General features: G+C 44.1%; 1 protein-coding gene across 1 annotated transcript; it reads left to right on the forward strand.

Moving 5' to 3' along the window:
- On the forward strand, positions 1 to 26,584 carry LOC107188971 (electroneutral sodium bicarbonate exchanger 1). The gene is made up of 21 exons (XM_015577376.1): positions 1 to 32; positions 5,352 to 5,482; positions 6,889 to 7,023; positions 11,654 to 11,792; positions 11,889 to 12,108; positions 12,562 to 12,685; positions 13,448 to 13,627; positions 17,267 to 17,370; positions 17,454 to 17,639; positions 17,993 to 18,199; positions 18,638 to 19,050; positions 19,245 to 19,410; positions 19,793 to 19,951; positions 20,052 to 20,201; positions 20,297 to 20,572; positions 20,657 to 21,046; positions 21,451 to 21,558; positions 21,636 to 21,770; positions 25,228 to 25,406; positions 25,537 to 25,651; positions 26,507 to 26,584. The coding sequence occupies exons 1-21, from the start codon at positions 1 to 3 to the stop codon at positions 26,582 to 26,584; spliced, it is 3,627 nt and encodes a 1,208-aa protein (XP_015432862.1).
- The last annotated feature ends 52 nt before the right edge of the window (positions 26,585 to 26,636 follow it).

Below are 26,636 nucleotides of genomic sequence, written 5' to 3' on the forward strand. Positions count from 1 at the left end.
ATGAATTTCAACAGATATAAGTACGACGCCTCGTGCAACACACTAAACACTTTCCTTTTATGCAGTTCTCACTGTTGAGGGTTTAGGTGTAAGCTGTTTAATTGTGGTATTGTTTTCCCAGCTTTTCGTAAAAAAGAAAAGTATACAGGGAGTCCCAAAATAGCTTTGACTCCCGGATACGAGGGGTTCCTGGGATCATTTGCAACAACTTTTTCCTTAGGAGAAATGTTATACGAGGCTTTGTTAACGAGATATTAACGAAATACCCCGACCAATCAGAGCGCCAGTCTGCCGGCCGAGCTTCCGCGCTAGCGTTCGGTACGCGCAGCGATTGGTAACCGTTACCGCGGAAGCTCGGCCGACAGACTGGCGCTCTGATTGGTCCGGGTTTTTCGTTAATATCTCGTTAACAATGCCTCGGATAACATTTTTGCTAAGGAAAAAGTTACTTGAAATCATCCCAAGTATTTTGGGACACTCTGTATATTACTGATTCAATATCTGTGTGTCTTTCAACCCCCTGATGAAGCTAGCTGCAATCCTTTCTAAACGTTGGAAAAACAATTCCACAAGGATACGGCTTACACCCGAAATCCTTAACAGTGAGAACCAAGGACTTAAATCGGTATGATTTTGATACCAGTATTATGCCATCAAAGTCTATACCGAACCGATATATTACCGAAAAAATAAATACCGGTACTCTTTCGGTTTCTATAAGGGTAGGGCTTATATAGGGCGAATTTACGACCGAAAACACCGGTATAATACCAGTAGTTTACGTTTCGGTAGAAGTTCCTGATGAGAACTGTATGATACCGGGCCGTGAAAGCCTCGAATCACTTTCCTCTCATTTTGTTTTCGTCCGACCTCGATCGCTGTCGATCGCGATTCTATTCGACGCCGACCTCGTGATGGTATCGTTTCTCCAGTTCACAGTTCGCTGGAGATGTCGATGTGAATTGAGAAAAATGCAGTTACGAAGACAATACGGAACAGAGATCGGCCACCGCGGCGCGATAGATTGCCTTATCTCTGTCACGATTTTCAGGACACTCGACACGCGAAGTTGCGAATGTCCGGCGACACTCATGCTCGTTTCGCGACGCGTGTCTTTCGACTGGATTCGTGTCTACCTTGAGACCGTGAAATGCCTTATCTATTTGCCATATGGTCTTCGCTAGCGGAAAAGGAAGAACAAACGCAGATTCGTTCGAGTGATAAGAGAAGCTTCTGTTTCGAATGGATATCTTTTTTTTTTTTTTTTGATCGACCAGGAAAAAAGTAGAAAAAGCAGCATATTGCAACGTACCTATGTTGCGCGACGCAATATATTACAAATTGTTTATCAATTATCTCTGACGCGTTTTAATCGGAATTTACACTTCGTTTGCGATGGAACAGGAAATTCATCGTTCTATCTGACATCAACGGTTTGCGTGCATTCGGTATGCTCTTTTTTCGCGGTACAATCAAACTGTAGAATTATAAGAATAATCTTAGACCGATGACATCATGAAGTTCCGGACGCCATATGATTTATTATTCATCGCTGTCAACTTTGACTGTTTTAACGCCAGTTCGACCTCAGTTCCCCCGAGCATCGGCGCAGAATTTCCAGTAGATCCTAGATCGTTACGGAAACTTTGTCCTTAACGGCTAGTAATACCGCACACGTGTAGGCGAGTTTCATGCTAAATACCGTGCGCGTTGCTCGGATAAGGAAAGAATTTATACACCGATAGGTTCCGTTTATCTCGCGATGAATCATGATCTTACCGTCGATCGAAACTTTACGTCGGTTAAACGTTGTTCTCGATTTCTAAACGCTGGAAAGTAGACTAAAGCGACCGTTAACGGGGCCCTAAGAATGGGCCAAAGATAAGAGGTAGCTGACTTGAAAAACTACACTTTGAAACGCCTGACGGAAGTCTATCGCGAGCGTTGGATCGAATGCAAAGAAGATTAACGAGGCCGTGAAGCGTAATCCGAAGCTGCCGAGAAACTGGTCGACGGTAGAATCGATGAATCCTCCGGAATACCGGAAGCAGGTCGAGGTCGACTTTATAGTTGGCTCGATTTCGCAGGTAACTCCGCGAAATTAGACCCGAGGCAACGCGGTTCTTTGTCGCTGAACCAAGTATAATTTCCTACGCCTCTTGTCAAGGTTTTAAATCGTGGGCTGGCTCGACTCGCGAATCGTTTACTCGGTCAACTTGGCGAATCACTACTTCCTCGCCGATTTCGATGATTTTTTAATATATTGTTAGCCATAAACGTGGCCGACCTTTAACCATTAGTCGTAGGCCACTTTCAGCTATAGGGTTCTAAAGAATAAAACGAAAAAACTCGAGTGTTTGAAAGAAATTTACGTGTTTGTAAGGTTTCATAGAGAATCAAAGGGCTAGAAGTATTTTAAATCTGAAATTAGTACGCAATAAGACTTTGTTCAATTGCATTAACACGGAAAAACCGATAAAAAAATTGACGTCGTACGTCTCTGAACGATGGTCGAGCACCGTTTTTATAACTCAAGGGTATCGAGTGACAGGATTAAGCTACCGAAACACATAAACTTTATAGTCGGTCAAGTTTATGGCTAACGCTATATCTTTAAAGCAGCTATACGTGTTATCCGATAGATTACAAAACTAACTAAAGTGTGTCTGGTTACGTGAAGCCTTTTTCACTGTGGCAGTCGATGTGTTAATATTTTCACCCCCGTGACTGATAACCTGGCTACGCCCATGGGAACTACCGTTCCCATCCGTAACTAACATGTCAATTTTATTAAGCTCGAGAGACGAAAAAATTACGAACACGAATCTTTGTCGAGCGATAACGGTTCGCGTGTCTGAACTACAACGACGACGGGACGGGACGGTACGATTGCAGTGACCAGCGGTCGTATCATTCATTATACTTTTACGTTTCAATTATAAGCACCGGAGTGGGACAACTTTGCCGCCCGCGCGTGAACGATGCGCTCGTTGCTCGAACTACAAAAAATGCTGTATCACAAGGACTTTTTCATTCGACGTTGTTGTGGCTTGTTAATGCACTCATTGGCCGACCTAACCGGCCGACCTCCATGCCGGACGATAATGGCAAATTTCGTGCGCCTGTCCCTCTCTCTTTCTGCGTCTCGTGGGAATCTCCAGCGATGGTTTTTGTTCATTTTGAACAATAAAACTTTTGCAAGAAATGAATCTGATCGAAGATAAGAGTGACAGCTCTTGGTCGTCTCGGGACATAGTTATACGTGTCCTTTCGTATCGACGGACACCCGGTGACCTCCGACAATTAAACAATTATCGTGTCTCCCCTTGTTTATTACGCCACTCTCCTCCCTTTGTGCCCGAGCGCCGGACGAGCTGGTAGTTCATTATGTAAAACCACGTACACATAGGGAGCACTCGGATAATCATAGCAGGGTAATTATCCACTTGACGGCTGGTAATCGCTGGCCAACTATTCGACGTCTGTCACGATCTTGACATTCTGACAATCGGCCACGATTCCAATGGACGGTTATATGGAGGGAGGCTCCCTTCCGCGATTTTCGTTGTTCCAAAGGTTTCGGATAGTTTCGTTACACAGCCAGCGAAATAAAGCAACGCGATCAACGTTTACGAAAACGCTTTCGTCACGTTTGCTCATAATTACTGAACAACTGATCATACGTAGGTAAATTTACCTGAGGCTCCGTGACTTTTAGTTTAAAGAATTTACAAATTTCACTTATCTCTTCAATATATTAATTATACTAATTAATACACAATATGTAAATTTAACACCGAGGGGAAAATTAAGATAAACAGGGACGGATGAGGGTTAAATTACAGCGTCACGAAAGCCCCGTGTGATCCAAGCAACGAAGTAACAAATTCCATAACGATTTCCAGTCCCGAAAACAGTTTTTCAATCGTGGATCAAGGGATGAACCCGATGTTTGGCAACAGAGACACGATCGGCGACGCAGGCTCCCGTAAAATTCACGCGTCGTCATAGCTGTCCGTTTCCCCTCCACCTGTATCAGCCACGGCGAAGTGCTTGGGCACCGAACGAAAGATTGGCGCATTTACGAACCTTTATTACGCGAGATACATCTGTGCCGCGACGTGCAAATCTGGTTCGGCGTAATAATCGTGGCGGTGCCCACGATTACGGACGGTCGCCGATTACTCGCGCGACACGTGACGGCCGATCATCGCGTATCTCGATCGTCTCTGCGCATTACGGGATTACCTTTGAGTTCACCGAAGCGTCGCGAAGTTCGGTATCTGGGTGTTAATTGTTCGCTCGTTAGTGGTGTGTACTCGAGAATAAGAAGTTTCTTTGTACCTCCGGATGTAACTTATTTTCGTGTTGTACGCCCACCGTTACGCTATAATATAACCGGTGTTTACAAGAGGTTGAAGTCGATTTTCCGACGTTTCACGGACTGAATTCTGTTGTCGTCGCGGGACAGTCTGGTCCAGTGTTATCGAACAGCATTCGAAGCATCACGAAAAATATGAACCGCAAAAAATGGTTCGAAGGGAACGTGTCGTCGTGAGTACTCGTTTGAATATTCGAGAAATTCGAAATCGTTCGATCGAATCGAAAACGAACGTGAAGAAGAAATTGGTGGGAAGTACGGGGGAAAAGGACGGACACATAGAGAGCGTGAACGCATTCAGGGCAGCGGGCGGCTACGAACAAAGCCCTTCCTGTCGAAGGAAGTTTAATTATTATAAAATCGCGTGCTCGTCGCCGCCGGGCTATCGCGAACGAACCGTCCCACGAATTATTCCGTGATCCCACGCGCATTCTTCGTTGATAAACGTCGCGGCGAAAAGACCACGAGGATTCAAGGAAGCAATTTACGTTCGGGGCCAACTCTGACCGGAAACTGTCCGCCGCTCGAGACTCTCGGAACGGTCGACGAGACGAAATCGCGATCGATTAACGTGGGACAATTACTGTAATTTTTACAAATCAAGTAAACAAAAATCTGTTCTTAAAGCTTATACGTTCACTAAAAACCTCTGAAAATGTGAAAAAGATTCATTAAGTAGTTTTCTTTTAATAAATTACCAAAGATACCTGTACTTTTCGGGTCGTCGCAGTTAATAATTATTATTATAATTGTTAATCGTTCGAGCAACGGAATCGTTTCGAGAACGCATTAGAAGGCGTTTAATAACGATGAGGGGGCGGGATCGCAGATCGTCGATGCGAACGTTACGCAAAACCGAGGCGAGACGATCCGCGGGCCACGGGGACGGCGTGCTTTTTAATCAAGTCTTTTTCTGTACGCCAGTTACAATTCGACCCCGTTTCACGTGTTCGTACGATTTATTTTTTAGACCGTGGATGCAGCCGGGTATTGGAATCGGAGGTGGCGCGGCCCACGCAGGTGGGACAGGTGACGACGAGGCTCCGAAAGATCCCGGTGTTCGGATCACTCATCAGTCTTACACCGAGAAAGACTACGAAGGTATCGCTATTTCATTCGCTCTGCACCGTATCACGGGACTACACTGGCCGAAATATCTATAAAATCACCATGTTTTTTTATGAATTCGTATAATTATTTCATACCAATGGAAAATTTGGATTTGGTAGCATTTTGGGATTTATTAGACAAAAATAAATATAACATTTATTTTAAAAAACAGACAAAAATATAGTTCAACGGAAAACAAACTGCGAAATTTGTATAATTATATTAACAATTGTTTTTCACTGTTTCTATATTTATATTGTTGAATTATATTTCTGTTTCTTTTTATTTATTTCTTGAAACCGATGTGTACGCTTTCTTTAATTAATCCCAAAATGCTACCAAACACAAATTTCTCACTGGTATCGAATAATTACAAGAATTCATCAAAAAACATGGTGACATTATAGAAATTTTGGCCAGTGTAGATATTCCTCTCGGCAGCTCGATCGTTCTTCGACGACCTTCGCTCGCCGAGCAAAACACTCCGTGTCCATACGCTCTTTTTAGTCAATGGAATCGCCGGCGATGATGCCAGTCAAAGCTGGGCAAAATGTAATCTAATCACAAAATCCAAATCACAATTACAATGTAATTGCAAGACAATTAAAATCACAATTACAATGTAATTGCAAGACAACTAAAATCACAAATACAGTGTAATTAACTATACTGAATTTCAAATAAAAATTATCAATGTAACAGTAATTGAAATTTTCCCGCAATTACATTCTAATTGCAATTTAGATTTTCTAATTAGATTACATTTCGCCCAACTCCGATTCCAGCTTGTCCGTGGATTAGTCGAATACACGAATCCAGGGCTTCGATGTTTGCCCACACATGCACCCACTGTTCGCGTCAGAGTGTCACACCACGACGTGACGCGTCGATGGTGCTTCGAAAATCATTAATTCGCGTCTGAACAAAAAAATCGCGAACCTCGTCCGTATCGAGCTGCTGGATCCGAGGTCACCTGTCCCGGTTGCGATCTTGAACCGTCGACGTTCCAGCGAGACTCTGGATCGATGATATTATCGTAAACGTACGCGACGTAGGTGTTTAATGAATCGACCTAAAGTCCACGAAAAACCAATGTCGGGATGGTGATCACGACGTTAAGTCTGTTTCGATCGATTCGATTCCCCTTGTACGCGTTTAAAGGCTTTCCACGTCGAGGACGAAAGCGTAAAATTGCCGAAGCAATCGTCGATATCGAGATGCCTCGACGATCAAATATCGATACCGGAAACATTCGCCGCCGCGAGTTCTCGAGATAAATCGGGGGATGAAAATCGTGGCCCGAGCGAGAGGATTCTTTATTATCGATAATCGGTCGGGTACCAATGGAACGTCGATTCGAGAGTCACTGACGCGACCATTCTTTCATCTGCTTCCAGGTCACAGAGCGCACACCGTCTACGTGGGCGTGCATCTGCCAGGTGAGAGGAGACATCGCCGTCACCACAAGCACCATCATTCCCAGCGTCAGTCGTACGCCGCCGATAAGGAGAACGTCGACAATGACAGGCCCAGTAAGTTCGTCTTGTGAATATATTTCTCCGTGTTCTTCGATCTTTTCCCTCGTCGCAGACCCGTCCCACCACGCCGATCGTGGTTTCCCCGCCGAGCAAACCTCCCTCAAGCAGTGCCTTCTAAATCGTAAATTTCTGTCACGGAGAATTCACCCTTGGAAGTTTTTTTCTTCGTGGATCAGTGACGGAGAAATTCGTTGGTTTCGGAGCTCTTTAAATCGTTACGGTGGAATATTCTCCTCGAATCGATTACGTCCACGAATATATAAAAGAGGGGAACAGCTCTTTTAGGTCACGAGTTTCCAAGCTTGAATAGAAGTCGAGCTTCAACATCGAGTACGGCTAATCGCTCTCTCTCTCTCTCTCTCTCTCTCTCTCTCTCTCTCTCTCTCTCTCGCGAGACTTCGAAAGGATCCACTTCATCCGACGACGGAAAGGGATGCTAAGTCGCCGAGGCCAAAGACTCGGTGTTCGACAGTTGTGGAATGAGCTAAACAATACCTATGCTCGCTGAGAAGGGTCTTTGATTCTGGCACAAATTATTGTCGCATACGAGAAACAAAGTTCCCTGACGTCGACGAAGGTATAACTGCTTCAAAGATATAACGTTAGCTGTAAACGTGGCCGACCCTTAAACCATTAGTACTCGATCATCGGGGGCCCATTGTGTCCCACTGTACTCAGGGTCGTATGCCACTTTCAGCTATGAGATTCCAAGGAATAAAACGGAAGACTGGAATATTTGAAAGAAATTTACGTTTTCGTAATCATTCATCAAGAATTAAAGTTTGTACACCGACGAGCAAACTTGGCTTTCTCTAGGGGAAAAAGTGGTGTTGGAGAAGGGCCTCCTAAAATTTAGTATCGGGAGTTACTGAAATTTATGCCAAATTAATATTTAACTTAACATTTATTCCCATACCTAAGATAAATTTATCAAGTAGTAGAAGAGTTTTCTTCTACGCCCTTTTTCCCCCTAGTGAAAGCCGAGTTTGCTCGTGGGTGTACATTTATGGAGCGGACAGAGTTCCCAGAGAGACTGCAACGGTTCCGATGACAACGACCGTGCGTCGTTTAGCTGATTTCCATTAGATACCTGAAACGTGTCGTCGACGAGGTATCGCACGCAAACGTTCCACGGTGTGTTGCAGTTTCCCGACGCTATCGAGCGGTGTGTGGCACCGAGCCAACCACTTGTCAGGACTTGGCCGGTTGTTCACCCTACTTCTGGCACACTGGGTAGAAGTCGGTGACCGATATCGAATCTCGTGAAGGGTCTGTCCCGTTTTCCCTACCCGAGACGATAACGACCAGCCTCCCTTCACGTTCCCCTACGATCCTTGAATCTCGTCTTTTTAGTTTCATTTTTAAATGCACAAGAAAAACGTTTATCCTGTGCGTTCGAATGTCGAGGGATTGACATTTCGGTGTCACTGGTCCAAGAATTTCGGTGGGAATACCACGAGCAAAGCGATTCTGCGACATCTACGTAGACTGCACACGATCGATCCTACTGTTTGAGACCGTCGAGACAAAACGTTTACTGCGGGAAGTATTTAATTACGGAATAAAATCTGCTTGAACGTAGGTCCGGTCCATTTTAACCCTTGTGTAGGCAACCGTGTATCCAGGTATGCATTTCTAAATTTCCTTTCACAATTTTTTATGGTCTTATGTAAAACAGTACTTGATATATTATAGGAAAGGAAAACTAGGAGTTTGGGAAAAGTATGAAAGTTAAATTATCTACGTTTATCTATATTTATCTAATCTGTCAGAATAGGTGTATTCCGATTGCTCAATAATTGTGAATATTTTCGTTGCCCATACAAGGGTTAATATCAACCCACCTGTGGTTAATATCAGTCCATCAGTACGCGGTTGCTGCGTTCATTTAATGTCTATCAACAATGACCAAAAGTTCGTATCGCGTCGAGCATGTGCAGTCGCCTCGGAAACTAAGTTAACGCTCCTAGTAAACTGTCGAAAAGGAACGATGAACGTCGAGATACTGTCGTATCGCTGAGACAGAGCCGTCTTGTGTTTCCTTTGTCATTTATTGGGGATTCACTATTCAACATTTTGGAAAAATATTATATTAACCTCCTGCCCTATGATTTTCTTGATATCTGCACTCTCTAGAATTACTTTATCATCAATAATTCTCTAAAAGTTAAATACTACAAAACGAATAATATTTCTGTTCCTTGAATCTATTTTTATATCATCACCACGTGTCTCTGACTCGATGTTATAAGGCAAGGGGTTAAAGAAGATTGCTTGTTAACTCATTTTCCGCGACGACTGTACATACGACAGGTTTGGTGCACGGGATGCACTCTCTACCCATCGTGTCTCCATCCACGCGAGCCTCAATCGATACCTTTACATTTCGTCCAAACGGAAGCTATTTACGTCGAGCTTTCGGTCAGACGTCAATCGAGCGATCTCTCGTTAATTCGAGAACGCCAGGGGTGCAGCGCCGGATTAAGGGAGGAAAGGCCGAATTAAACCTTCAGTTTATGTCAAAAAATAATTGAATGAATTAAATGTCAGTTAATCTTATTTAGGATAAATTTCAATTTTTTTAAGATTTATGTTTTTTACTGTAAGTTTCATTATAAACATTTTTTACCCCCGATTTTAAGAGGCTCTCGAAGGTTCGAAATTCCCTGAGCCGTGAAAAATCTTAATCTGGGCCTGCAGGGGTGCCCCGAGGAGGAAACGTGAATTCGTTAATTCCGGGAGAACGGTCGTGAGAGCGGAGAACTCGAAATCGATTTCACCAGCGAACTATCCCCCGACGTGTTCTTGTCTCCTTGACGTTTCAGGACAATTGCTGATGACTCGAAGGAGTCGACTATCTAGCATCTGCGAGCCCGACAGCGAGATGATACGTAAGCCTCAATAAGCTCCAGACTTCTCTGTATTTTACGTATACATTGATCGAGAGACCATTCGTACGGGACAATAAAAACGAAGGCGGCTCGCGACACGTCGATGTTACCTCGTCTCGTAGACGAGGACACTCGATCCTCTAACGTCGGTTCGTTTGCGTGTTACACGGCAATGATGTCACGATCGTTACATTAATTTCACACGAACAGTAATTAACATTCGATTACACCGATTATGCGAGCGAACGAATGATCGAGACGCGTTTCGCCGGAAACTCGCGCCATCGCGCCGACACGTTTCGACGTGGAAGATCAATAATATTTATCGGAGCGGATCGCTTTGTGTACGGCTGCCCGAACGTCTCATTAACTGGTTTATCATCGTTACATAAAGAAAATTGCGTTTGTCGATGCGAGGCGGTTGCGTCAAAGCGGATTACCATCGCGTGCCTAATGTTTCGCCACCGGCTGAAAACACCTCTTCGGGTTCGAACCATAGACGTGTAATATCTAGACCACAGAGGAAGAAAGAGAGGGAGAGAAGGAGTACAGAATTGGGATAAGAAATTAGAAAGACTAATAAGAAGGAAAGAAAATTAAATAGATATACATATGTATATCGGATGAATCACCTAACTTTTGCACCTCAAATATCTTTGTTGTTTTAAAAGATATATTAAATGTCTTAAGGACAAAGTTAAATGGTTCAATGGGACTCACACGATAGCAGAAAAAATTTTTATTTTTATGTCATTTATTTTAGAGATCTCAAGGTCACCTTCATTTTTTTAAACGGAATCACCTTTTCTTAGACACCTACAATGATACTTCCTTTCATTAGGAATTCAGTGATTATAATTATTCAAGGTCATTCAAGGTCACGAAGTAAAGGGTGATTTCATTTTAAATAAAGGTGATCTTGATATCTAAAAAAAAATTTTACAGAATATCGGCCAAATGCCCGGATAGGTATTATACGTCTATGGGTTCGAAAGATGTTCCTCGCCCGCAGAAATTATTCGCGACTGCCGCCATGTTTGGAGCGTACGCCGCCTATATTACGAATGGTCTCGAGAAACTGTTTTTCGATACACACGATAATTCCACGTTTCACGCCGCACGATCGAGCAGCTTCTGACCATAGACATAGAAATATAGACAAAAAAACAAAACAAAAAGAAACTACAACTAAACGTTTCCCGTCTTCATGTATCTGGATGTTTCTCGATACTCTTCTCGGACATACTGCATGCGTCATTGGTAAATCACGCGTGCAATGATGTTCCACGAACGCTCCCTGCACCGCTCGGTCGATGTTTCATTACGACTCGCAAACCATTCGATCTTCAGCAGTGATTTCCGTCGATCCAACATCAGTTTTTCAATCTTTTTGTTGCTGGTACCGATCGTCCGATTGTACGCACACGACACACTATCCCCACAGTTTATCTGCGGAGACCGAGCTTTTCAGCAGTCCCGAAACATGTTTTTTCACCTCGTTACACTTGCAGAATATACACGTGCACGTGCACGCTGATCGCCTGAAATTTATCGCGACGAGTATCACGACGAAAAAACGAAGTGCGCTCTTTTGATTCGCTGTTTCGCGACACGTATTCACTTTTCTCTCTTCTGCATCGATATATTTTTCGTATACTTCAATGTCTTTTTATCTACATACGATTTAGACGGTAGGAATGATGTTTCACGGGGTTTCCGTATGAAAATTCTAGTCACACCGCCGGCCCAAAGGGTGCAGTTCATCCTGGGCGAGGAAGTCGGGGACGATGCTCACGTCTCCCATCCTCTTTTCTCCGAGATGGAGGAGCTCGTCAAGGATGGGGACGAGATGGAGTGGAAGGAAACCGCGAGGTAATTCTACACCCCCGTTGCCGTCTGTTCTCCCTCGATGCATGAATTAACAACAACGGCCCTATCCCCTCCCTATTGCCTCGAAATGTTTCCTAGATGGATCAAATTCGAGGAAGACGTCGAGGAGGGCGGAAACAGATGGAGCAAACCTCACGTAGCGACCCTTTCGTTGCACTCGTTGTTCGAGCTGAGGAGCCTGCTGTTGAACGGCACCGTGATGCTCGACATGGAGGCGATCAGTCTCGAGCAAGTCGCCGATCTGGTCCTCGACAATATGATCAACAAGGGCTCGCTGCCGATCGAGGCCAAAGAAAAGGTAAATAGCAAAGACTTAAACCTGTATGATTTTGATACCGGTTATATTATAATGAAAATATATTATATTATATTGAAAATCGAAATAACCCTAGTAAAAATTACCTTTCACCTTTCATTGGATTCTTTCCCCAATTCATCACCCAACATTGGATATTCGTTGGAAAATTGTCATAACTTTTTCGTCGTAGGCCCTATTTTGGGAATTTGTAGGCAGAAACACTAACTATATCCTAACTAACTCCCAAGTGTTGGATACCGTTGGCCAACCATAAATGCTACTAGGGAAATATCGGTATTTTTCGGTTTCTATAAGGGTAGGGTTACGTAAATACCAGTATTTTACGTTTCGATAGAAGTCCCTGGTAGATAGAAGAGTGAATCAGTCCGAGCAAACAGAGAAAGTCAGTTTGGAGTAGCAAATGCACCAACGAACAAGTTTTCTCGATTGCAGGTCAGGGAAGCTCTTCTCGTGAGACATCGACATCAACACGAGAGACGGAAGGACAACAACATGTCCAGACTGCCGATCATAAGATCGTTGGCCGAGATCGGACGGAATCATTCCTCGTCGAAGAGTAAGTTTGTCAACGTTACACACTCGAATTATAAGTAACCTCGTACAGAGTAGTTGTTCGATGCCAATCGATCGAGCGACGACAAACGCATTTTGGCCGCAGACAAATCGAAGCTGCCCGGAACAATGTCGACGTCTACCGAACACGCAGAAACGCGTACCGATACAACAAACCAATTGTTAATTGAATTTAATTTAATTTCATTTAGTTTACTTTAATTTAAATTATTGTTCTTTTAAAATATAATTATTTATTTCCACGGGACGAAAGCCCATTGAATTACAAAACATTACTAACGAACTGTTCACTTTTGAATACGCTTGGGTGCACAGCCAAAAAATTAACTTGTTTGCCATAATTGTTCGCTTGCATACAAATTCTGTTTATTGGGTCGGTATTCTTAAATCTGGACGTGTATGGTGAAGGTCTAAAAAGTGGGAGAGCACTGATCGGGCAGGAGCATTGCGATTTATTAGTGCCGTGATCTTTGTATTATTTGTTCGACCTTTAATAATTTTTTGTATAAAAAAGAAACAGATCCGCTACAGCTCTTCTGTAAACTGTTGCTGTTTCGAGATTTCTTTTTTTTTATCATTTATTTGTTTCTATTCGATTGGACACACACGTGACGATCGTAATTACCCGAGAGCCACGGGTGGCCGCGCAGGGCGCAATAGGCTAGACACATACACCCGCCGGTAATCGGACCTTAACTCGACATGCCACGCTAAACGCGTGCGAAACACGCTCGACAATTTTCAGATTTCTCCTGTACATGTGGTTTGCATGCGTTGTTGACGTCAGATTTACAGGAGCGTCGCGGCGACGCTGGGGACGCTTACGCGCCCTCGGTCGCTCGCAGCAGCAGCTGCCCGAATTCGAACACGGCTTTGCTGTCGAGAGAAGCGAAAGATCTGAAAGGACCGTACCTTCTGGTTCCAGGTATAAACGTAGGCCAGAACCGCCAAATCACAGCTTGGATCGTTCCTGCTTGGGTTCACGGTGCGCGCTTTCGCGAGCTTTAAATACGTCAGATCCAACGGCTGGTCTCCTCGTGCAAACGAAACGATTTCGCTCGATGCGTCCCGCTAAAACTCTGTAGACGAACTCGCGTTAGATTCCTCCTTAATTGTTTTTGGTTGACCTTGAAATATGTTGTCAAGGTAATTATTCTGAACAACTTTTCCTTATACATGTTACCACCACTTGGGCTTCGTTTCCGAGATATTCCAAAAAATATGTTTTCAATCCCCAATTTTCAAGGCTGTTTTCATCCCTTCAATATGGACGATGGCCGATGTAAAAAAATACCTGTGAGATATTTTTTCGCAAACTATATCCCATATAGAGTTGTTCAGAATGTTGACCTTGACAACTAATTACTGAATAATTACCGACCCCTTTTCATAAACCGATATGCCATCAATCCCTGCGAATCAGCCGATATCGAGTTCGATTGCCTCCGATCGAACGCCACGTGCATTCACGTTTGCTTTCTTGTGTTTCTGTCAGACGAATACGCTGTTCCGCACGTGGTCGGATTCACGACGTGGTTCGCGATGTGTCAGCTAAAAGGTTAGACGGTCAGCTGGTTATTGTTGCCATGAATTTTTTTCAATCGATTGCACAATGTCCGTGTATTTTTGTTCTCTCGTTTATTTCGTGGTTCTCTCACACTTTTTCTTTACATGCAGAGTGCGGCCGAATTAGATGTACAAGAAGGTACGAGGTGATTCCTTATGAGAAACTAAGAACAAAATATGGAATAAAATTTGTTCATTTAAGGCTTAGTTTTCGAGAAAATCGACTTTGCAAATCTGATAGATACGGGGGCAATCGAATAGAACTGGGCTAGCTCGTCTGTTCATTGCAATCTGTTTCTACTTATTACTATAGTGAATACACGTGGTTCGAATTAATTTTCGAAGTCGATTTTCTCGAAAAGCAAGCCTTAAATGAACGAATTTTATTGCATACTTTGTTTTTATTTTTTCACAAGGAATCATGTAGTACCCGCTTGTATATGGTTATTCGGCCGCACCCTGTATATAGAACTGCAACTACTTGTTATTATAAAATATGTCAGTTTAATTGATTATATTGTGTCTCCTATCATTGTTCCTCTCTTTTGCGGTTTCCTCGGTGTTTACAGTAGCTGAGCACTGCACGGAGCTCCGATCGATCACAGCATCTGTTTCGCAAATCAGCATTGAGGAAGAACGAGTATTCTCATTACACTCGCGGAACTGTTACGAGCCCTCGACTCGTAACGAACGGTTCATCGAGTGTATCGATTAACCCATAATATGCGCGGAATTAATGAAAGTATAATTACACACGTGATTCGGTTAGCTTGTGTCTGATCAATATCGACCGTCGCTACTGCGACCGCAACGCTCTCCCTTCGGTACGAGTAGGTATTTAAGTGATTTCCGTGGGTTGTTTCTCCACTTCAGCGATCACGTTTACTTATCCGTCACTGTTACAGTAACGAAACAGAACTGTTCTCCCGAACAACGTCCGAACGTTTACAGTTTTTCTACGGCTTCCTGTCACAAATCGTCGGTAACGAGCGTCGCGTGCAGTTTAAAGGGGGAGTTTCGTGTGAACGGCTAAAAATGAACGAATTTTTGGGAATTTCTTGTGAAGAAATTGTTAAACCAATCTCTTGGAAACTTTGAGAATACTTTATTGGACAATTAAACTGAATATAAAAGTTTTAATTTTCACGAAAAATTCATAAATATTATTGTTATAAGGATTTATGTTCTTAAGGATTATGTTCAGCCCGTTTACAGCAGGCTCCCTCCTTAAAGGAAGACGAACAAATTGCAGCTCTTCCACAATCGATTTTCGCGTGCACGATCGTGAGACCGCATAGGCGAATAATATTTACAGGCCCATTCCACGAGGCATGATCTAATTGTATGACTTGCACGTGACTCGATCTGTACTTTGTATACTCGATATCGTATATATTAACCGTCACACATTCAACTAACATCTGTGATTTTCAGTGTACCGACCGATTTCCTTCTTCCTCTACGTGTGGTACTAACAATCTCCGACTATGCTAACGATAATAACACAGGGCACACGGAGCCTATACCCTCGATTCCTTCCTCTGTAAATAAAGGGTTTGTCCTGGTGTGTGTTTCATGCTCATTTTTAGTGGAGGAATCGAATTCCGCCCCGGCGATCGCCGGCGCTACGACTCACGGGAGCGGGGCAACGCTGAATCCCGGTAGCCGCTTCCTTGCCATACCCGGTAAACCCGATAAAACTGCTTCTCTATTATGCTTGCATCATCACATCGTCACACGTCTCGCGATACCTTTTTGTCGTCACGTAGATTTCTCCTAGAAAACAAAGAACACGATACACGTACGCGCGCTTCATTCATCGCCACGCAGAAACAACGTTCGGGGAAAAATATACGTGGAACAGGATGGAATGTGAAAAGCAATCGAAAAAAGATCGTGGAATATTATCCCCGAACGGTGAACTCGCGCACTGCAGAGCGGCGAAAGTATCACGAGTTGCCCGAATCTTGATCCAAACGAATGTGTCGCGTCGAGAAACACAGGAAGATTAAAATAATACACGCGTGTGTATTGACAAACGATTACACTGTTCAACAAGTCCCTAAACCTGGTTTTTTGTGCTTGAACGTCGCAGTCTTTTTAAAATTAAAGTACTGCTGGATACGCGTGTAATTGAATAGTACCTGGCTAGCGTGTCTGTTCATTGCATTCCGTTTCTACTTGCTGCACGAATAACGCGTTTCAGATTCATTTTCGAAGTTGACTTTCTCGAAAACGAAGTCGTAAATGAAAGAATTTTATTGTACATTTCCGACTTATTTTTCCACGTAGAATCATCCCCTACCTGGTTGTACCACCAGTTACACCACATTAGAATTAAATTAAAAAAAACAAATCCATACGTGTGTGAAAAGTGAGATAACTATTATATTCGGCGATTAAAAATCAAGTAAATAAAGCCAGTTTCACTCCACTATTTTAGAATTTTCAGAATTTTCTTGAACAGTGTTTTCGAGACCGCAATCTTCGTCGTGGATCGAACGCGTAATACCTCCTGATGATCCCAATTTAAAGAGATAAATTTACGGACACACTTTTGACATTTAACGAACCAGACCAGACACCTCGGTTAAGAGCTCAACGAGAAGATTACAGGTTTCTCGTCCAATCGGAAACGTCGCGTTCTCGTGGCCGGTTAGCTCGAACCACCGAGGACATTCGTGAAATTTCTATTTCTGCCATAGAAAATTGAAATCTCCGCCTGCATTCGGTGTTGCGTTTAAGTGGATCCGGTTATAAGACTTCCCCTTCGACCCGCGGAAACCCTTGTATCGGATTCCCGCAACTCGGAAACTTTCGACACCGCGAAATCTGGGTCACGACTATCTCGCCATTAATGGGCCTGGATAGAAGTGGTAATTGAGGGGAAGCGAAAAACTATGCGTGTCCCCTCAATTACGGTGATTCCCACGCGACTTCTCGTCGCGATTCAGCCTCGAAAATACGCAGTAGGCGGTAAGCTAGAAGTCTCTTTCAGGACAAGAACCGTCCACCAATGGAATGGATCGAAGTCCCAGCAACGTGTCGATCAGCCGGAATCACAGTTCGTCCGCATTGGAGAACGGAGACGTGAATCACAGGGTTCGTAACGAAACATCTTACGAGATATTTCGGAATACTGGTCACCCTTTTGCATTTCTCGATGATCTTTTTCCCTCGTTTAGGGTAACACGCACTTTATGCGGAAAATACCAGCGGGAGCCGAGGCGAGCAACATTCTCGTAGGGGAGGTGGATTTTTTAGATAAAACATTGTCAGCCTTTATACGACTGAGCCAAGCCGCGATGATGGGCGATCTGACGGAAGTTCCTGTCCCGACGAGATTCATATTCGTCTTGCTGGGACCAACGGTAAGACGGGACGAACATCGGTCGACCGTGGATTCGAAAATCGATTCTGATCGCCTATCACCGAAAGTCCTTCTCGTTCTCCCCGTTCGGGGTAATTAAAGTTTTAACGAAGCAATTGTCCACGCTGATTGCCTCGTCTCTTCTCGGTCTCGAGAGTCCGACACACGGAATAAATTTCTCACCGTGTATGAATGGAGACTTCGTTATCGTTCAACATCGTTCTTCGTTTCCTCTTCGATGATTCGTCGCGAATATTTCATTCATTCCGGCAATCTTTTCGCCCGTTCGATCAAAATTAAATGCTCGCGTGATTCAGCCAGAATATTGTTCATGAAATTTCGTCGACGTCGCAGGGAGGAATCTCCGGTTTTCACGAGATCGGTCGCGCCATGGCCACTCTGATGTCGGACGAGGTGTTCCACGACGTGGCGTACAAAGCTAAGAATAGGAATCACCTGCTCGCTGGAATCGACGAGTTCTTGGACGCAGTCACGGTTCTACCGCCCGGCGAATGGGATCCCGCGATCAGAATAGAACCACCAGCCGCGATTCCCTCGCAGGTATAGTGTGATGTACATTTTGGTGGTGTTTAAAATTGAACTTTTAACAGTTTCACTAGGACAGGTACCTCACAAAAAGGCTGGATTATTTAACATAATATGAACTTGTATATAAAAATATATACTTCAGAAACTCTTCGTCTGTCGATAGGTAGTAACTTTTGATTACACGTGATGGGAATATAATAGCAATATACCCAAGACTACAGTAAATGTATTTATTATACACTCACCAATAGTGAATAGAAAACATTTGAAATGGAATTTAGAAAATTTCAAAAATATAGAAATTTAGAAAACTTAAAAATACCGGTATAATACCGGTATTTTACGTTTCGGTAGAAGTCCCTGCTTCTGAACCCTCCATTATTATACATTCGCCGAAAACTGCACTCGCGGTTCTCGCCTGAACGCATTTCCTCGTTTCGCTCGTTTCAGGAAGTGAGAAAGCGGCCGAAAGAAGAGAAACCGAAGGACGAAATGGACGAAGAAGAGGACGAGCAGAAGCTCAGAGAAGAATCCGGCCTGTCGAGGACAGGAATACTTTTCGGGGGTCTGATCAACGACATCAAAAGAAAAGTGCCGGTTTACTTGTCCGACTTCAAAGACGCTCTGGCCATCCAATGCATAGCGTCCTTCATATTTCTGTACTTTGCCTGTCTCTCGCCCATAATCACGTTCGGTGGATTGCTGGGCGAAGCCACGGGAAAGAATATGGCCGCCATGGAGTCGCTCGTTTCTGGTTTCGTTTGCGGCATCGGCTACGGATTTTTCTCGGGGCAACCGTTGACCATTCTCGGCTCGACCGGTCCCGTTCTGGTCTTCGAAACGATCGTTTACGAATTCTGCAAGTGAGTGAAAACTGCCTATCACAGTGGATTTTAATTATTTCTATGCTATTTTCAATTAAAATTGAAGACACCAGAATGACAAAAAACGGTCACCGCATCAAAAATTGCCCCTATTAAAAAACAACGTCCCTGTTGCTAGGGACCCAATAAGTTAGAAATACCTAAAATCCGAAGTCTACTGATTGCTTTCGCAGAAAATCCGAATGGAACTACATGTCCTTCCGTTTCTGGATCGGCTCGTGGATAACCTTGATTCTGGTGATCCTAGTCGCGATCGACGCCAGCGCCCTGGTCTGCTACATCACGCGATTCACCGAAGAGAATTTTGCTACCCTAATCGCTTTCATCTTCATCTACAAGGTACGACGGGATTCATCGAGCGAGCCACGCCGATCTCGAGGATAACCCCGACAGAGGATTTATTCGCGTCGTCCTCGTGCACGTTAATTATGCAACCGTGTCCTTCACGGCCGATCCAAGTTAATTGGATGGCGGGCGTGTAACGTATCGTGTGCTTCTCGAATCGCTTCGTCAGCGAAATCATAGCATTTGGGTCACGAATCGCCGGTGTGCACGTCCAATGGAAGCGTTCCTCTCGGGCTTCGAGATCGCAATCCGAAAGTTTCGATCGGTCTCGATTTCCACGTGGTGGCTGATTCGCTTGATCGAAGACTCTCGAGCATTAATTTAATTCGTCATCTTCGAGGATACTCGTGGTATTTATGAATTCGTCCCGTTCCAGGCTATCGAGAACGTGTTGTCCATTGGCAAGAAGTATCCGATCGACACCCACACGAAGGATTCGTTCGATTTCGAGTGCTGGTGCGATCCGCCGAACGGCACCCTGCCATCCAGCTACGACAACGTCAATTGGACGGCGTTGGATCAGCAAGCATGCCAGGTTAATAAAGGCGACGGGCCAAGACACTCGTTCGACGAGATTACAAACTCGAACGTGTCCCTCCCTAATCTTGCGACGACGTCGTTAATGTTTCTTTCAGAGCTACAACGGCACCATGGTGGGCGACAGTTGCAACCTGCCGCACCACATACCCGATGTGTTCCTCATGTCAATTATTCTATTCATGGGCACCTTCTTATTATCCGTCGAGCTCAAAGACTTCAAGAACGCTCTCTTCTTCCCGTCGAAGGTGGGAATATCGTTACGAGTTACAGGAAATTCAAACTCTCCCAGTAATACAGTGTTTTTAACAATTTTTTCTTTTTTTTTTTTTCATTGTCACAGGTCAGACAGGTTGTCAGTGACTTCGCGGTGATAATCGCGATTTTCTCGATGAGCGCGCTCGATCATTTCGTGAATATTCCGACGCCGAAGCTGGAGGTGCCGGAGGAATTCAAGCCGACGTTGCACAATCGCGGATGGATCATCTGGCCTTTTCAGGATAATCCATGGTGGAGCGCCATTGTCGCGTGTCTGCCAGCTCTTCTGGGCACTATACTAATTTTCATGGACCAACAGATCACAGCGGTGATAGTGAACAGAAAAGAGAACAAGCTAAAGGCAAGAATGTCCAAATATTTTGGATCGAACTTTCTGTCTCGATAGGCTTCTAGCGTGGTTCGTTTTTTTTGTTTCTCTATTTAGAAAGGATGCGGGTATCACTTGGACCTGTTTGTTCTCGCGATCCTGATCGAGATTTGCTCGGTGATGGGGCTACCGTGGTTCGTGGCGGCGACAGTGCTCTCGATCAACCACGTGAACTCGTTGAAGTTGGAATCGGAATGCGCCGCGCCTGGCGAGAAACCACAATTCCTTGGGGTTCGGGAGCAACGTGTCACACACATTCTGATCTTCCTGATGATCGGCTGCTCGGTACTCTTGACGCCGATGTTGAGGCACATACCGATGCCGGTTTTGTTCGGGGTGTTCCTCTACATGGGGGTCGCCTCGTTGAAAGGCCTTCAGTTCTTCGACAGAATTCTGATCATGCTGATGCCCGTCAAATATCAACCCGACTACATGTTCCTCCGACAGGTAAACGATAGTCAACGAGGCAGCATTCGGGTCGGTGTTATTGGTTCTACGATCGTTACCAATCATTGTACAGGGTGTAACAAAAATGCGAGGTGATTTGAAACAAGTTTTTCCTAGGCGAAAATTTTATCCGAGGCTTTGTTAACGAGATATTAACGAAAAACCCCGACCAATCGCAACGCGTAGCCATCGTTACTGCGGGAACTCGACCGGCAGACTCGCTTTCTGATTGGTCGGGCTTTTTCGTTAATATCTCGTTAACAAAGCCTCGGATAACATTTTGGTTAAGGAAAAACTTGTTTCAAATCACCTCGAGAGTCAGAAAGATTGTAAACTATTGTACCAAAGGACAATGACCATTTACACGAATAATAATAATAATAATTATAATTATTTCGACGCAGGTGCCGCTGAAGCGTGTCCACCTGTTCACAGTGATACAACTAACTTGCCTATCGTGCCTCTGGATCATCAAATCTTTCAGCAGCACTTCCATTCTCTTCCCATTGATGGTAAGCTATTTTTATCTAACGACAACTTCGTCCAGAAAACTCGTCCTAAACTAATCGGTTCGTTCGTTTGCCAATAGTTAGTGGTGATGATCGGAATACGAAAATCCTTGGACCTGGTATTCACTCAACGGGAGCTCAAGATACTGGACGACGTGATGCCGGAACCGAGCAAAAAGCACGCCGACGATCTTCGCCAGCTGGAGAGTGGCGAGGTTAGCACCGTGAGACGAATACTAAATGCCATCGTTGGTCGTAAATAGCACGCGCGAAGTGACCGCGTGGCGAACATTTGCCCCGTGGTCACGGTGACCGTATGCGACTACGACGAGCCCACGTCTCGCCAGAAACACGAGGAACGCGATATCTTAACGATCGATCGCGTGAACGCGGCCTAAAACGTGCTCCGCGAGATCCTACCAAAACAGGGTCGTCATCCTCGTCGTCGTCGTCGTCGTCATTTTTGTTATTGTTGTTAATGTTTCACCGACCAAAAGCAATAACAATTTATTCTTGGACGTGCCAAGATAACTCGAGTGACCTGTGTACAAAACCAACAAAAATACTTCCCACGACCTCCGTTTGTATTTGCGCGACACGACCATATATATATATACATATATCGCACAATACCGACCAAGAGAATTTCCGCACAACATTTCCGTCTCCCGTAAACACGAGTGTGTGCCAAACGAAATTTCGAATAAAAACGATCCGAGCCGAAACAGTACTCGGTCCGCCGATCTATTAATTATTATTGTAAGAAACACCACGTTGTCGTTTGATGTTTAAACGATAACGTTTCCTTACCATGAATATATCTTTCACGGATAAGCTTGTACCGCTGTAATCAATTCACATCGATGATCGATCGAACGTTCGTGATGTTTATCGATAACCCCGTTAGTGCTGTCGAAAATTTCTACGAGAGAAAACGAGAATATTATTCTTGCCCGGCCTAAAGAAAAGAAAAAATCTGCGGTGAAAATGTGACCGAGTATTTACATCGTCGCGACAACACGCCTACCATTCGACACACATGTATCGGTTCGATGTTCCGTTAAACATCAACTACCTGCCTTGACCTATTGAAAATACATTATTCTTTGAAAACACACACAGATCTCTCTGTAATCCCAACGATTCCTTTCGCAGCATTAAACGACACAAAACAACACAGTACAGTCCACGCGATGTATAAGTGCCTCTTCGAGCTATAGCATAGCTTCTTCAAAGATATAACGTTAGCCATAAACCCGACTGATCCTAAAGTTTATGTGTTTCGGTAATCTAATCCTGTCATTCGATACGCCTGAGTTGTAAAACTCTTAAAAGCGTGAAAGATCCGAATTCCTACTGTTTTTACGAAGTCACTATAGCTCGGAGAGGAACTATACGCACGAAGATTCCTTGCGGCACTGGAAGTAGAATAGACCGACATTTGGTCAGACCGAGCGGCTGATCGAACCTCGAACGGTGAAGTCAGTGGAAGGGATACATACAGAGTGAATCGCTCGCTGCAAGAGTCGAGAGCAGAGATGGGCACACATTATCTAGATAAAAAGTTTCGAATAACGAATAAAAGATAAAAAAAACTATTTCGTCATTTTTAATTGATTTAAACGTGGAAATTTCAATTGTTCTAATAACATAATACTTCTATACTAATGAATCGACATTTTTCGAACAATTATTTAATCTGATTAACTGTTTAAAGCTCAGGACGACACCCTTAGATATTTCTGCCCAACTCTGGTCGAGAGGCAAGCTGCCTGCTTTGTCGTTTAACTGCCGTGACCATAAACGTGTCAACGATAGCTCACCCCCACTGAGCAGCCTATGTGTGTGACAGAGACAGAGCGAAAACCGACATTCTCACACACATAGACTGCTCAACAGTAGTAGCTAGCGACTTCACATTCCATTTAACCGCAGTACGAAAATCTAACATCGTAAACGCTACCTAAGATCCATAATTTTTCGACTGGGAATTGCGTAGCAATTAATCATTGATATTACCTTTACAAAACACTGAATTGGACTCGCTTGTCAGCTGTCCACTATAGAACCTCGCTGTATCATTTCCACCGACTGTAATTCGTAGACTCTCGCGGGGCAACGTTTACACGTCTGTTGGAGCAGGAACAAAGAAGGTTCAAAATTTCGATCGAAATCGACGTAACTCGAATACGAAGCTGCCGAGAAAACGTGTACGTTTCTCGGGGGTTGGGAGACAGAGGGAGAAAAAAAAAAAGGAAAAAAAAAAGTCTATAAGGAAATGTGAGGGGGCCGGAGAGAGAAAGAGAGTGAGAGGGAGAGAAAGGTAGCAGTCGGCGTCGAATCCAGCGGCTATCTATTGGTACGTGACCACCAAGTGCACGCGTCCGTAGTTCCTCGGCGCACGAGGGGAGTAACTTTGAAATTCTTATCTAAATCCCCGCTGAAGATCACACTGTTATTATTCGCTGAACATCGAATGTCGAGCACTGCGATAAATCCGTTGCGATCGCAGCAACGCGATGGGCATGGATTCCGACAGTATCGAGCCGCGTCATCGGTCGAGCAATTTTTTCCGGGACGTATAAACCCGTAATTCCGTTATCTTCGACTAGAAAAAATAAATGTGAATATTATTGGTATACCGCATAGAATAATAAAGCAGGTTGCAAGCGTCAGGCCTACTGTCCACTAAAGCGTCTCGTCATAGACGCTTCATAGACATTTGACGCTTGCAGGACGCTTCCATGTAGCGACCAATGTAAAACAATGGGCGTGTGTCCACATACGCTTCAACGTCGTCAACGATGTCTCCCGCTGGGCGTATAGAAGGACGCAAAATTTTCATTCGTCTTTGAGTGTGAAATATAAAAAAAATGGAAAAAAACAGAAAAAAAGAGCCATGTTTGTACACCGACGAGCAAGTTGGCTGTCGCTAGGGGAAAAAGCGGCGTAGAAAAAAAGTTTTCTGCCACTTGGTAAATTTATTCCAGGTAATTTGGCATGAATTCCAATAATTCCCAATACCAAATGGTAGGAGGCCCTTTCCCATTACTTTTTTCCCTAGTGGAAGCCGAGTTTGCTCGTCAGTGTACATGGCTAACACAACATCGTATTTTAGTGTCTTGTTTTTTGATTAACGGAGCTGCCAAACACATTAAATTCTTACACGTATTTTTATTCATTCTATAGAAAGAATGAAATACATGTTCATTTATGTTCTTTTCTATGTAAGGATGTGACCAATATCTTTCCCGACTTTTACGCTGTCGAATATAATTACAGCATATAAATCAAGCTTTTTGTACCGCTTTCTATACGCTTCCAATACGCTCATGTGGACAGAAACTCAAGCGTAGCGTAATTGTCATGTTGTACGCAACGCCGATGTGTCTATGACGAGACGCCTTAGTGGACAATAGGTCTTACTTTCCGAACGTAAAGCGCGCAAATGCTGCGTGCTTCCTTTTTTTATTTCCATCCATCGTCTCGATCGATGCCGATCGATATACACCGCTTCTCGTGTACCCAAAATCCATAATTGTTCGCGAGCTGTCTCGAGGACAGGGTAGTGGCGAAGAGTTTTGCTGAGCTCGATGCATGGCTTGATATTTTCTCGAGTAACGAGTTCTCCGACGAACGGTCCTAAAACTGAGTCTACGGTGTGTTCTCCAGGAGCAGAACGAGTCGATGGGATACGGGACGCCGAGCAACATACAGATCTCGTTGGCGAACGGGAATATCATGAAGATCCCGATGACGAGCATAAACATCAGCGAGGAGGTGAACAAAACAGGGATCTGGCAACAGGTGAACGAGGGTAACGAGAAACCGAAGCAGGCCAAATTGATCAAGTACGTAATGATTCTCGCGAAACAGCTACTCATCCTGTCTGTCCTCGTTTAATCGTCTAAACCATAGTCTCCCAATAATTTTTTGTCTCACCGTCCCCTTTTCAAATTGTTGAAATTCTTTGAATTCCAGCGCGGGAAAGTCGAAGAAGCACTCGAAAAAAGAGAGCTCGTTGATGGCCGACGAGACAACGAGGCTGACTACGATGACCGAAGAGGACGAGGATGACAGTGGGATATCGATCAAGGTGACACACGTAAATGACTCTAAATTCTAACCACCATCACCAATCCGAATATAATCACATGGCAAGACACACAGCAAGAGCACCAATACACCGGCATGCGACATACCCCCTGTACGCTACTGTGAGTAAGACTATAAAAGGGAGCTGCACGGAACCCTCCAGTCGAGTCGTCCTAGATAGAAATTCTCCTTAGGAAGAGACCGACGACGCTGGTAGAGAAAATAGAACCAATTTTTTCGTATGCTTGTAACGTTTCTTGCACGACACTGTCGTCGCTTTCTCTAGCATGCATGAATGAAACGCGAAAGTAGCTCCAACATAATTTTGTCATACATAATTTTCGTTTTACTTGAAGATACAGAATCACATCTTAAAGTTTCCGACACCAGTAGCCGAACAATCTACGTACAAATGGAATACACGTTCGCGTCGCCCCCGAGTCACAATTATTGTCTGTCGCGACGATTAGATTCTCGTGTTATGTAATGTCAAGCAGATAATACAGGTCAATTGAATAAACCGTACAAGTTGGTTGCTGCCGCTTTGATACGTCGTTTTCGTTCCTCGTAGAATGACGCTCCGGTATGCACTTTAGAAGTGTGTTATAGGCTCCTCTCGATTATCGGCTGGCCTGTTCTACACGATTATTGTCTAGGTGTCATCTCCACCACTGGGCGTGGAACCAGAGATGGGCAAAGTCATTTTGAATGTCATTTTGAAGTCAAAGGCACAGGCATTCCCGATTTTGGGACAATAATCGAGAACAGTCTGTATACCGTCACTGCTCGCTTCTAAAAATCTGTCTATCGTTTTGTAAATTCTGCGATACGAACACGTTTGATTCAATAATTTCAGGTAGACCTGATACGATCGAAGGAAAGCATCAGCCCGATGACTGTTAACGGGACTACATCGGCCGAGACGTCTGTGTAACGACAACGGTCCACAAGGCTCGTTCGTGACCGTTTAAGAACGAATTTCCGTA

Source organism: Dufourea novaeangliae, unplaced genomic scaffold, assembly GCF_001272555.1.
Source record: "Dufourea novaeangliae isolate 0120121106 unplaced genomic scaffold, ASM127255v1 scaffold125, whole genome shotgun sequence".
NCBI classification, from domain to species: domain Eukaryota; kingdom Metazoa; phylum Arthropoda; class Insecta; order Hymenoptera; family Halictidae; genus Dufourea; species Dufourea novaeangliae.